Raw genomic sequence first — 13764 nt, forward strand, 5'->3', positions numbered from 1 at the left:
CTCAAACACTCATAACAGTCTGTCTTTGTGTGAAATGGAATCTGTTTTTCCAGCCATGACACATTCTCTCTTAATACACTGACTGGCCAAATAAAGGCACCAGAGAAACACCCAGTTGGCTGGCTTGCTCTCTCGAGTACAAAAGGACACAGTGAGCTTGTGTTTGAAATGCCATAAACCCAGAGCCATTGTCGTGACTTTCTTGGGACCAATGCTGTTACGTTACGGTTCTGCTGGCTTCACTCTTTCCCAAGAAGAATTAGGTTAAAAATATTTTTCAAATAGGCAAGTCAAAAGATTAAGCAAATTTCTAGAAGAGCCACCATCCTTTCTGCAGTACCTCTCAACTGTGTATGTATATAATTCAGGTAGTTAAAGAGCCAGGAAGTCTGTATATCCTAAACTAAGCAGCAGCATTGTAAAGAAGCAACAGTTAAGGACATTACACCTTTGGCACTCAGACTACGCAGCACGCACCCACGCGTGTATTACCGTTACACAGCAACATCCTTCACACAATATCCACTCTCTCTGTCTCTGGCTCGGAGCCCTGTCACAGAAACCATCCCTCTCCATTTACTGCTGCTCCCGACACTCCCACGCCTCTGGTTTGCATTTTCACCCCTCAGCTTCTCCCTCCCCTCCCTCCTGCTCCTTTCACCTTCTCCCTCTCTGGCCACGACTCTCCACCACGCGCCCACAAGCAGTAACTCAGCAGCACGGTCACAGTTCCCGCATTAGAGGCGAAATCCCAGCCCGAAGGAATCTGTGAAAACCATAGGATTTCTGCCAAGGTGACGCCCGGCCCCCGGCAAGGTCCAGACAGCGGGAGACAAGGGAGGGAGACTATTCCCAGGCAATCCCAGGAGTGCAAATGAAACATCATGATCCTGCAGGTTTCTCTCAGGCATGGCGCCCATGGATACTACCTGGTCTCCAAGGAAAATTCACTGAGACTGTTAACAAGGTCAGCCTGACTGCAGCATCTTCCCACAATACAAATACTCAACACACCACACAATCTGTGACAGCAACAAGAAAAAGTAACGTGCTTTAACGTACGTGTGGGAGTCACACAGCTGAAACGAACTTCGGGAGTGCATTCCTGTGAAATCTACTGAAGAGAATTAGTCCCTTTGGGACAAATACCAGGATTATTACTCTGAGTTCTGGATTCATATCTGTTGTGATAAACACTAAATAATAAAACATTCAATGATTAGAAACAGTCTGTTTCAGGTTTGTACAGCAACTACTTTATTATTTTCAAATGCAAATGTTTGCATTGTTTGCTATTTTACAATTTTACAAACTAGGTATAAAAGACCATAAATAAATGACATAAGTTATGTGTACCTAAAATTCATGGAGGGGGAAAAAATTACAAATTAAAACAAAATAGAAAAATCTCTATATCTAACCCAGAGATCATTCAAATGCATAAACCAAGAAATGCTGTTAGATTTTTTTCAGTATGAACTAAATTACAATGAGCCTCATACATTCTAATTTTAACCACAGTCCTTGCATATTCCAACATACTTGCAGTGATACAAAAAAATAAATGCACTCTCTTTTTATTTGTCTGATTAGTATTTCAGATTTTTTTTTTCTGGTTATGAAAATGTCACATAAAAGAAAAATACTGCTTTTTACGTCCTGTTTACTGGTTACTTACCAGCCTTTTGTATTTTATACATATATATTTTTAATACATAAGATCCACCACAAAATTAGTACAGCAAGAAACCTGGACAAACATCAACCAGTGGTGTGTGCGCAGGACTATTTCTTAACAAACAGAGGTTTATCATGCGAGACGGTCCTGGTGATGACCTCTTCCCTAACGGGAAGCAGCGCCACGGCACTCGCTTTCCTTTTGCCCCCAGCTCCGTCCGGAGCAGCCGCCGCGGGTGGCCCACGTCAGGCAGCGCAGCTGGCACCTCCCGGCGCCCTGACCGTGCCCGGCCTTTGCTGACAGCGCAGCTGCCCTCCATCCCTTCCACGGACCTGCAGCTGATCCTCTGCCCAAGCAGGCAGAATTACGGTTAGAGAAGAACTGGGAGGGTCAGTGAGGAGGGAAAAGAGAAGGAAGCAGGGGCAACTTTGGGACACTTCACGGCTCTGGTCAAGGCTGCGCTCTTTTACCGCAGCGCATCCGGCTTCCCCCAAGTCTCCTGGAGCGACCCCCTGTCCCGTGGCAGTTTGCTGTGTGGCACAGGGCACTGTGGCAGATGCCAGCCCCCCGCGGCCAGGAAGCAAGCGGGGAGCATCACCTGCCCTACTCCGAATACCCAGCGGCCATACGTTCCCTGGGCTCTAGCACCCAGCTGCACTCAGAAACTAGCTTACACTACATTAACAGTGAGTTCTCCAAACACAGAAAGCTTTTCTAGGTAGTACCAGTAAGTCACAGCACTGTTCCTCGGGCCACGGAAGGGTGCCTTCTACTGCACTTCACCAGCTCTTCTTGACCCGCACGAGGAACAGGACACATTTCACAACTCTCTTGCTAACTACTGTAACCTTACAAGTCTTGTTGCATCTTTGTTCCTTAACTGTGCTGGGGGCAAATTAAGCGTTTTGATTATTACATTACAAGATTTCACAGCTTGCACACAGAGCGAGGTGCTTCTGTGAATAGATGAATTGCATATATTTGTTTGCGTTCAACAAGTCTCTAAAACCCTATTTTTGCAGATAAAAAAGGCTACTTACGAATTCAGTTCAGGGTTACCAGTGGATGGATATGCAGGTGTTGCCTCCATCACCTTGCCATTGAGAAACTGGCTGATCTTGATCATGAACAGGGTATTAGTACGAACAAACACCACTTAGGAAAATCTTTAGCACCCTTATGGGTCCTGTAATCCACAACTCCAAAACTAACTTGAAATTTCCCTTGTTTCAGGCTGCAGAACTACTCATTAGGGTTAGGTGAGGCAGCTAAAAAGTACACTTATAGATACAGAAATTTAAACATTTTTTTAATGTGTGTGTTCTTGCTACCATTGCAGACACGAGCTATCGGCCTGCTCTCATGAGACAGGGGATTCCTGCGCTTCCAGAGGTGTTTTCGGCACATTCACAGGCAGCTCTACACACGAGGTGACTCGCACGCAAACACACGCACACAAGCACACATACGCACCTTTCAGAGGAGATAATAATCCATTATCCGTTCAAGGAAAAAAAATATATTTATACCACTGCAATGGCACGTTTTGTGTAAAATGTCACTTCAGCAACGTATATAGGCAGCTCACAGGAACTGGGTTTTTTGCTGCGGCACCTGGCCTGGCGTCCATGGTAAGATGGGTAGTGCTCCGTCACCTGCATTCGTCCGAGATGCAGCAGTGACAGCCAGGGAGATGAGGAGAGAAAATAACAAAATATATAAATAAAACCAAAGGTAGGAAGAGAAAGCAGAAGGGGAGAGAAAAAAAAAATCCAGAAGTCTGCAGGGCTTTGACACAGTACATTCCTCAGGTGACAACTGGGTGCTGAGTCTTATGGAGTTAGTTATCTCTCAATGAAGAAAAAAAATGGGATGTGTGGTAAGGAAAAAAAAACCATAGAAAGCCAAAGTCATGCTCTCTTCAGGGACTGATGACTGTTCAGCGGGCGTTTTCCAGAATCAGTGCTAGGGAAGACGCAACTGTGGATCCAGAAAGCTTCATGTCTAGTCTATGTTCCTTCATGGTCAATATGATCAATAGGATGGGCTACGAGGCCGTGAAAGCAAAATGTAATTCCCCTGCACAAAAACAAAACACAAATATATTAAAAAAAATGCAACACGACAGAGAGGCACACCTGCCAAAGCCTCCTTAGATTTCCCAGCAGAAGTGCTGCTGTATATAGCCAGCACCTCCTCGGCTGCTGCAATTGCTGATTCCCATCAAAGGACAAGACCTGAACTAATCTCTGTCCCGGTGAAGAGGTGATATGGCAGCAGGTTCATGGAATTAAACTTCTCCCCAGAGAGGGGAGAAGGATTTCCTAAAGGACAGAGGAGAAAGTAGGAAGAGATGCAATTTTTGCACAAACTGGTGTCTGAATGGCAAACGCAGGAGGCCGCAGCACGCTGCCACGCTCTCGCTGGCTGCTTCGGCCGTCTTGGGCCAGCAAGACAAATAGAACCAGCAGTTCCCAAACGGCAAGAACCCTTTGCCTTCCTTGTCCCATTTCCTTCCCTCATGCTATTTCAAAGTCTTGCTTCCATGACATACCTTAAAACAGATATGTCATCTCTCTGTATGTATATTTATATGTGCTATCTATTTCTTTTTAATCTACTCTCCTCCAGCTAAAATCACATTCAAGAGGATGCGCTCACACTGGCCATATTTTATCACAGGGAACACAACCATCAATGGCAGTTCTGAAAACCTGGCACGTGAGATGCCTTCACAGTTTTCATTCTATAGGGACACAGTTTTTCATTTTGTGTGGAAAATACTGGAGTATTTTGAATTACTGTTACTAGACTCCAAGAAAGCAATTTTACAAACTGGCCAGAAAATTGGGTGTATTTTGTTTTTACATTTTTACATTAAAGACAATCTCAACAGAATGCAACAGATTACAGCAAGAGAAAAGTATCTCTGCACTTAAGAAGCAAAACAATTTTTGCTGCTGAAAGTACAAGTGTCAGGTCTTTAAAATGAGTAACCACTTCTTATGTTGCCTGGCAAAATGACATTAAAACATGCTGGTTTAAGTAGTTTTTTAAAAGAAATCTTAAATTTCTTGAATTGAAAAGCTTTTATAAGTAATACTGCAGCAGAGTTTTTACTAAGCTGTCATGACTTGACAGGATCAAAATTTAGGATCCCATATTCTGAACAACTTGTTTTCTGAGAAAGTTGGGGGTGAGGGAGAGTTAGTGGTTAAAATCAGCAAGTTATTGTTAAAAGTGACAAAAAGCGACGTGAGTGACAATACAGTAAGTGTGACTTGTCCAACTGAGTGAGCTGTTCTGGATTTAGAATAACTGCAATTATTAAAAACTCTGACATATAAAGCCACTAAATAATTTCTGAATTTGCTGTCAGGTGCAGAGTGGGATCAAAATATTATAGACTGAAGAACCAGTTTTAGCATCATCAAAATATCAATCTCACCTTTCTGACACTGTGCCTGGCACAGCTGAAACTCTATGTCTATTCTAGACGGTGTCATGAAAATCCTCCTCCTACCCAGCACAATATAAGTGGGCCTGATCCTGTATCTTTTCTAAGGTAATCTCATCACTTTGGTCCTTGGAAGGACTTTAAAAGGAATTCGATTTATACACTTTGTTAAAAAAAGAGTAATAAAAGCTTTAATGTAAGTAAAATGCAAGCCTAAATGTGTTCAGAGCCTTACCTGATAAAGCTTTATCCAATGTGACCTAATGAGGACAACCACATCCCTATAGCAGTCGCCTCCACCAAGTAACCCGGGGGATGCTTTCATTCGCTCAACTCCCCTTCTGTTTCTTAAGAGGAGCTGGAGGGCAGCTTTTCAAGTAGGTCATGCTCCATCTTGTTTGCCATGCTTGCAGAGAGGCACTTAGACCTCAGCCACGCATCCTACACCTGGCACTCACACCCACAGTTGCCTTGATAATCCAGCCTATGGGGCCGGTTTCAAAAGCGAATTTGGTTCCCACAGCTGATGAGACTGGATCACCATGTCTGAAGTGTAACACTGCTGCATAGCATACAGCTGTCACCACGCCTGACACCCAAGCTGTGCAAAACCAGGAAGGCTGTGTGCACAGTCCCGTTTCCTTCTGCTCTCCATCCCTTAAAACCACTGACACAGTAACTGAGACTGATCTTCCTAAAACACAAATATTGGTTGTACTGGTTGTTAATGAGAGGGTGGGAAAAGGCCTTGATTCTTCTTGGTGTATTTATGAGTATCGGTATTTTACAAGGTTATTTTTTACTTTCTATGGAATCCATATGTGTGGCTTTTTCCACCCAAAAAATAACGGTATCCCTACTACTCTCAGTGCACATTGGGGTCAGGCTCTAGCACTGAATTGAGTGAGCCTCAAGATGCACTCCTACACCTTGTCTGCACATCCTAACACACAACAGCTTGAGAGCAAGACCAGGTTTTGAAACACAGCAATTTTCATTGTCATCAAACAGAGCAAAGAATGGGAAACAATAAGCAATTAGTCTGGGAAACCAGCACGGGTTCATACAAACCAGTTGGAAACCCTAAGTATTACATATTACAGTGCTCCCCCCCACCCCCCAAACAGTGATGAAATCCTAGCACAATTTAAGAAATAAAGCACCATAAATATGTTGGACACTGTACTTCCACTGACCTTCTCCGTGTTGCAAAGCAAATCACTCCTTGAAAGATAAAAGTCGTCTGAAAGCTCCACAGCCACGATTGTCACAGCTGACTGCTGGCAAGATGTTCACAAAATGTCTTTAAGTGGTAGGATGCAGCATGGCACAACAACAGCCAGTAATCTCCCCAGAAGTCCAATTTTGCCCAGTAATCCACAAGGTGGGTCATTTCATGTCTCAAGCCCGTGAATGGGTAGAACACTAATTGACAGGCACTGATTGGCCAAATGATATTCTCACCGAGGTTTCTGCAAGGTATTAGTGATGCATCAAGTCTGCAAAAAATATCCTAGGGCAGATTCTTCATTCCAGTGAAAGATGCACAACGGCGGTTTCACCCACAAATAAAACACTATGGTTGTAATCCTACAGGTCACAGGGAGAAGGAAAGTAATTTTGTTTTTGTTTTTGTTTTTTTTTTAAGCACAGTATCTGGCAGCAAACATAGCATCAAAACTTGAATGTGACTTTATATTTATATAGATACATGTATTTTACATATCGTTGATCAACAGAGAAGTATGTTCCAAGAAACAATTTGTTCCAGGTCTGGTTTAAAATGACAGCTTGTCATTTCTGGAGGCCCCCCCTCCCAACACACACGCTCGGTTTCCACAATCTGTACATCAAGCAATGCTGTAGATCTTTATTTCGACGGGCGAGGAGACGAAGTAAAAAAAGTGCAGTTCTTCAATTAAAGTGCATGGATGAGGTAAACTAATTTCAAGAGTTTTGAGTTTATTCACTACTGGCTCAGACGGGAACCATCCTGCCGTGCATCTGTTGCATTTGGGTGCGCATTGCTTGAACACTGCTCAAGATCTTGTTCTGGTGCGTGATGGCAGTGATCCCGATCCTTGCCAGGTCACTGTGGAAAGCAAGAGAAGAAGTGGGGAGCTGAGAACCGTGGATCAGAGGCTGGTGCAGAGAAAAGTATTAGGAGTCAACCGCAAGCAACACAGCAAAAGCAAGGCAGATGTACAGAAATGTTTAATTAAATAAGTGAAGGCATTGTGGAGGCATTTTAAAGTTATCCTCCATCCAAATGAAAGGCATTCCATTCATTTAATGAGTGTAATGATATGCAGCACAAAGCAAAAGAGGCCGATTAAATCCAGATTTACCAGTTTTTTTGTTATATCGCTGAGTACTTACTCCTGGTTCATATGCACCACAGCCTCTAGGGTGGTATAGCCAGCAGCTGTGAAGTTATCCTTGTATCGCTCCATTTTAATGGCTTGGAGCCAGTCACCGACAGAAACCACCGCTGAGAACTCAGGGGAGCTGGGATCCAGCAGAGCTGTGCTAGGTCTGGATGCCAAACAGTGAAAGGACAGAGAAATGGTGTCAGCTGGATCGTGAATCACAGACCAAAGTTTGGACTCTGCAACAATTATCCTCAATGATTAGGGAAAGTAAGGGCAAGACATTGCACCCAGCGAAACTGGTGGCTCTCTGCATGGCAACGCAGATCAATGCAAGAAACTTAACAAAATACGAAGTAATAGGCCAATTTCTGCTAAGAATGAATTTGACCTTAGGTTTCTATTTTTGCTTGCAGATCTAATTTGAACCACTATGCTGCTTACAATTTCCACCTCAGATGCAACCAAGTTCATAGAAAATGCTTTCACTTCAAAAAACAAAGACGATGGCAGTGCTGGAAGGAGTTCAGCCTACTGGTCTGTATCTCTCACACAGCAACGCAAGACCTTGCCAATCCTGCGTATGTCAGACCTCAGCTCAGCAACTATAGAAACACTACTGAAGTATGCACAAAGGAACTGGGAGCTCACAACCTGCCAGACTGGTTTGGAGGGCAAAATTCAGGGCGGGTTCAGCTAAGTCCTGCTTCTAGCCAGGTTCGCAGGCAAGCTCAGTGCATTCAATCAAACTCAGGACAGCAGGGAGTTAATCCCCTCTTTAATCAGTCCATTCCTGACCAGCGCATGTGCCAGGAGTGGCAGGAATCATGAGCGCTTTGATCTTTGTTTGCACTGTGGAATGTGCTTCTCATTTTCCCTTGCACCGATTTGCAAATAATTATTTTTACAAAATTTGCTTCTCTTATTAATATCTCATTTATTATTTCATGTATATCGTAAATCACAATTTCATTTAAACCATTATAAATTACTACTATCTATCTAACCAAAACAGTTATAGTTTAGCAATTTATTTGAAAATGCACATCATCAAAGATTAGGTATGCAATAGCATAGATAGGTCTCGCCTAAGGCACTGAGCACATGCTGGTAATACCTGGTACAACTCTTTTACTGTACTATCTAACAGAAGACCAATGATGGCAACCTAATTATATATAATTATGCTTCACGTATAAAGTCATATAATATATTAATAATGTTATACGTGTATTTGAAATTCATATTCCAAAGGGAAGAAATATAAAGAGCTATAAATAGCCACGAATATGAAATGACTTTGAATAGGCTATTAACTTTTGGTTTTTATATATATACACACACATACATACACACACACACAAAACGACCTTGAATAGGCTATTAACTTTTGTAAAATCTATATATTTTCAAAGACCACATGTAAATTGGATGGAAAGCAAAATGGAGGGGTTGATACTGTGATTCTCAAATCAAATTATCACAGTAGATCATATTGTGATCCTCACCATGAAATTATTTAAGCCTCAAGGGTGGATACATTTTTGCCAGGCTACCAATGCAGTTAGGGCAATCTGGCAGATACGTGGTGATAGTGGCCTCACAGAGTTAATAATCCCTCTTCTGTAAGCAAGAGTCACAAAGGGACCTACAAGTTTAAAAACAAAAAAACCTTTTTCCAGGATGTTGTTCTGTTGGAGACTGAATCAGAACCTCTGTTACTCCTTCACTGATTCAAGAAATTTAATTTTGTATTGGCCCGTGGATATTTTTGTACCTTCCCTTCTACTGGAAAATATTTTCCCTTATCTTCCTCCCGTTTCTTTTCTTTTAAGCTTTTTTCCAGCTTTTTGCTGTAAGCAAATTTACCTTACAAAGCAAAGACATTTGAAAAAGATAGAACAAACCTGGTGTAAATTAGTGAAGCTCCTATTACTTCAGCAGTGTTTCACCAGCTTAAACAAACTGCTGATCTGCCCCAACAAAGATATTTTGGGTTTATCCTACAACTCTAGGAGTCTCCTTCCTACTGCACTTCTTTTGCACGTACCAGGTATACCATGCTTAGCAAACAAAACAAAACACAAATGTAATACGGGATCGGTGGAGACATGAAACTGGCTTTCCACAAAATTAAATTCAAATTCACATAAAAATTAATCCACACCTTCCCAATGCCTGCAAGGTGTTGGCTGTAATGCCATAACGCTCATTTGCAAATCCTACACAAATCTAGGGTTTATAAAACTTGATGATGTACTTTTCCTGCAGAAAACCACATCACTCCTGTTTGTTACACTGCATTAAGGCTATCCGTTCAAGCCCTTTCACTCGGGGGGGGAGAGGGAAAAGATGGAGCAAACATCGTCTTCCAAGACCTTGCCTGCATCAGAAATTTTTCAGGACATGCTTAAGACTTCTATAAAACTGGTCAGCACTGGTGCGATACAGCAACAGCTCTGCTCATTCGATTTTCCTTCTCACAGAGCTAGTAGAGTCTGGGGTGCCCAGTGGGGTTCAGCAGTGTGCCAACACGACCCCTCTACTCTCTTGCACTGTGCAACGTCTGCTGTGCAGTCTGGCTCTGCAAAGCTACAGAGCATGCTTTAATCCAGGCGCAGAGGTTTAGGTGACTTGCAGCTTTGCCCGTCATCTCCACTGTGCTCCCTCGTACATCACCATTACAAAAGCACAGCTGACCTGGAGCTCTCGCTGCCTGTCCTCTTCAGGCTGTTGGGGTTGCGGATGAGTTTGTCCAGCATGTTGACAATCTGTCCAAATTTAGGCCTGTCACTGCGTTCCTTCTGCCAGCAGTCTAACATCAGCTGATGGAGAGCAATGGGGCAGTCCATCGGGGGTGGCAGCCGATACCCTTCTTCAATGGCTTTAATAACCTATAAATGGCACAATTAGGAAGACATTAGAGAACATCAGACACTACTTACATCTACCAGCTGAGTATCATTTATCCTAGGGCGATCCAAAGTATGGAAACAAATCCACAATTAAGTGAAACAACATGGAAAATTGCACTCAGACTTAGGCAGTTGGTGGTCTCAAAACTGTCATTTCTCCTCAGCAATTCAAAACTAAAAGGGTACAGCATCCAAAGCAGACATCAGATACAGCAGGGCAATGTATCACAAAAGAGTACATGGGATACAGGGATGACAAAATAGCCTAGGTTAGAATTAAACAACTATGCTTGTTGCACAGGGGGTTGGAGAAGCAACAGCTCTACAGCAGATCTTTAATATCTGTCAGTTTTGGGTGTGATATGTTGAAAATAAAATTTTCCCCATTATTTTAGGGTACAGCAGATCATCCCCTCCTCTCTGTTGTCCTGGGCTCTCTCATCCCTATCAGTAACACCAGCCTTGTAGAGACCTTGTTCTCTCACCACTCTATGCTCTGAACCAAGAAATGCAGCAATGGAATCCTTCTGTGCAGCTTTATCAAGGAAGTAACAGAAGTCCAACACAGCAGCTTAAGTATACATTTCATGTTTAATAGAAACCAGAAAAACTCAGAAGCTGAAGTCCTTTCAAACCTCCAGAAAGGGCTCCAGAGCTCAGTACTCTGATGGCTTCTTAGCCCTCTCAGAACAGGACGTGACCAGGACTCAATTCTGATATGACAGGGACATGACCCAGAAGCCTTCGGATCTTAATTAATCAATATGACTCTCTGGCAGGATTTACCATAACACCAGGAGTGCACATGGACTGAATTTCACTAAATTCTCTCATTCTGGTCTTATCCAATTAGTGGCTAAAATCCACTGGGGGGACAGGGAGAGGGATATGCTTGCACACTTAGCAGCTATTCAGCGACCACAAACAGCGTGGCTCTCACTACTCCAGAAAGTATGAAGATCCTTTTGATTTCTCTTGATTTAACAGACACTGAGAATAATTTGAAAACCACTTCTGCTTTGTTGTGAAAAGCACTGCTCTCACCATCATTAAGGAGAAAAAAAAGGGTATGTCTATGCCATGTACTAAGAAGAGGATGCAAAGACAGTAATATTGGCTTTCACTGTCCTGTTCAAGCCTTCTTTTTGACATGTTCTAGCACCGTGCATTAGCAGCGTATACCAGCCTAATAAGCTAGCATGGCATTTGTTGCATTGAGCTCCACCGTGCTGTGTAGACATGCCTGATATCACTGAGACACATCTGGCGTTTTATTTTCTTGCTAAGTCTTGATGACTTCCTGTTAGCAAAGGAAAGCAAGATTGGGTGCCAGAAGAGACATTTCACATCAGAAGGAAATTAAAATTATATCCCCTGTTTAGATTAAATGCCATCCGCATCTAGACACTCTTTGAAAATGTTCAGCTCTACATAAGAAAGCAGATGACTCGTAAAATGACTTAACCACTCCCATGACCATATATTCAGATTAACATTTTCTTCTTCCTCTATACATTTGTAAATCCCCTGGGAAAAGAATTATGGATAATCTATGCCTCATTTTCACTGTGATTTTTTTTTCCTTTAATAAAAATTCTATTAGCAAAAGTTCTTATTAGCATTATTATTAAATACTTTTCTGGAATAGCAGCCATTGTGCATGCTCTCTCTTGGAATATACTGAAGTAGTCCAGATGGTACAGTTAAACAGGACATGCATAATTTAAGAATGGTCATTTAGGAAAGCTGCTTTTTAATATCCTCAGGGGGCAGCTATGCAATTGTTGCAAGGATGCCCTGACTGATAATCAGAACCGGATTTCATATGTGTTGGTTTAGATATCCTACAAGAAATGCAATCATCTGGAAGAATTATAAGCATACTGGGGTTTGAAGAATTAACTACTAACAGGAAGCTCCATTAAATCCAAGTGTTTTTTCTTAAAGACCTTCAATAGAATTGAGAATATTAATGTTCAAAACTTCCCTCTCTTGACAATATTACAATCTGACAGTTTAAATATATTCATTTTCCTTTCCTCCATTCTTCCTTCTTACTGTAATTGCTTATAATATTTTTCCTAAAATTAAAAAAAAAAAGAATAAGAGAAAAAAGATACATGAACTAGTTACAGACCCCAATTTGAGAATCTCCTATTCCCTGACCATAGACCAGGTATTGAAGTATTCAAGGAAGTCTTAGCTGCAGAGAGGTTCCCTGAGACAACAGGTGTCTACCACCCATCATACCCTTTTAAAAATCTGGAGTAAATGTCTTATAACCATACAGCAATTGACACAGAAACACATCAGCAGACATACAGGGACAAAGATAAAAGTGCGAGCGGAAAGGGAGAGAGAAGGAAGAGGAAGCTCAGAAGGAGACTCACATCTTGATTGGACATATCCCAGTAAGGTCTTTCTCCGTAGGACATCACTTCCCACATGACGATGCCATAGCTCCACACATCACTAGCCGATGTAAATTTACGGTAGGCAATTGCTTCTGGTGCAGTCCACCTGATGGGGATCTTGCCACCCTGTCACAAATAAAAGAAGCCACATGCTAGCAAGTCACTAACCCAGTGATGTGCATGGCTGACACTGTTCTACACTGCCATTAAAAAATACAAAATGGTTTTCTGTATGCAATTCCAGAACTCTTCATAAAAAGACATCCACTTTCTCTTTTTTTTTCCATAAAACTGTCAGATCCAACCAGGAGGCAATGCTGCCCATCTGTTTGCTTCAGTCACACAGAGGCAAACCAGTAAATTGTTAAATGTATTTTTATTGGCCCTCTAAGAGGTCTCTGCTTAGGGCTATGCTGAAGCATGAGAACAAGCCAGGCGTTTTACAAAGTATGTATTAGAGATTTAGTTGACAAAACAAATAAGTACATGCTGTTAATTACTATTTCCTTGATTGCCTGCCTGACCTGTTTAGCCTGTTTCAGAAAAATGGGATTATAAACGTTTTGCTTTTCAAAAAGGTAAAATAAAGAGAGGATAAACTGGGAAGATTTATGAATACTCTGGTGTTTCCCATGGGCAATATCCCAACTCCTACCAGAGACGTGAGATGGCAAGCAAGCCTCTGGGCTCTCCCAGTCCCTGTGGGAGGAGTTCAACACCAGACCACGGTACACGGGTGCTTTTGATACCTGTTGGGAGAGAGCTGCCTCTTGTTACAATACTTCTTTTTAAACAAACAAAAAAAAACACTTGGCCATCAGATTTGCGGCCCTGAGGTCCTGCACTGTTTTAAAAGGAACTCACTCCATCCTGCTTATCTGATTTTGCCTTAGCTGAGTGATCCCAGGCCAGAGATTTCTCCTTTTGTTTA

At 42.2% G+C, this 13764-nt stretch overlaps 1 protein-coding gene across 1 annotated transcript in view; it reads right to left on the reverse strand.

The window, feature by feature from the left end:
* Positions 1–1233: 1233 nt before the first annotated feature.
* EPHA4 (EPH receptor A4) overlaps positions 1234–13764 on the reverse strand; it is a 109864-nt gene continuing 97333 nt past the window's right edge. The window contains exons 14-18 of the mRNA XM_064457359.1: positions 12810–12959; positions 10205–10398; positions 7515–7670; positions 6332–7227; positions 1234–3757 (exon numbers count right to left, since the gene is read on the reverse strand). Of these exons, the coding sequence (XP_064313429.1) occupies positions 7113–7227; positions 7515–7670; positions 10205–10398; positions 12810–12959 (615 nt within the window). The 3' untranslated portion in view covers positions 1234–3757; positions 6332–7112. The remainder of the gene's footprint in view (positions 3758–6331; positions 7228–7514; positions 7671–10204; positions 10399–12809; positions 12960–13764) is intronic.

The sequence above is a fragment of the Phalacrocorax carbo genome, chromosome 7, assembly GCF_963921805.1.
Source record: "Phalacrocorax carbo chromosome 7, bPhaCar2.1, whole genome shotgun sequence".
NCBI classification, from domain to species: Eukaryota; Metazoa; Chordata; class Aves; order Suliformes; family Phalacrocoracidae; genus Phalacrocorax; species Phalacrocorax carbo.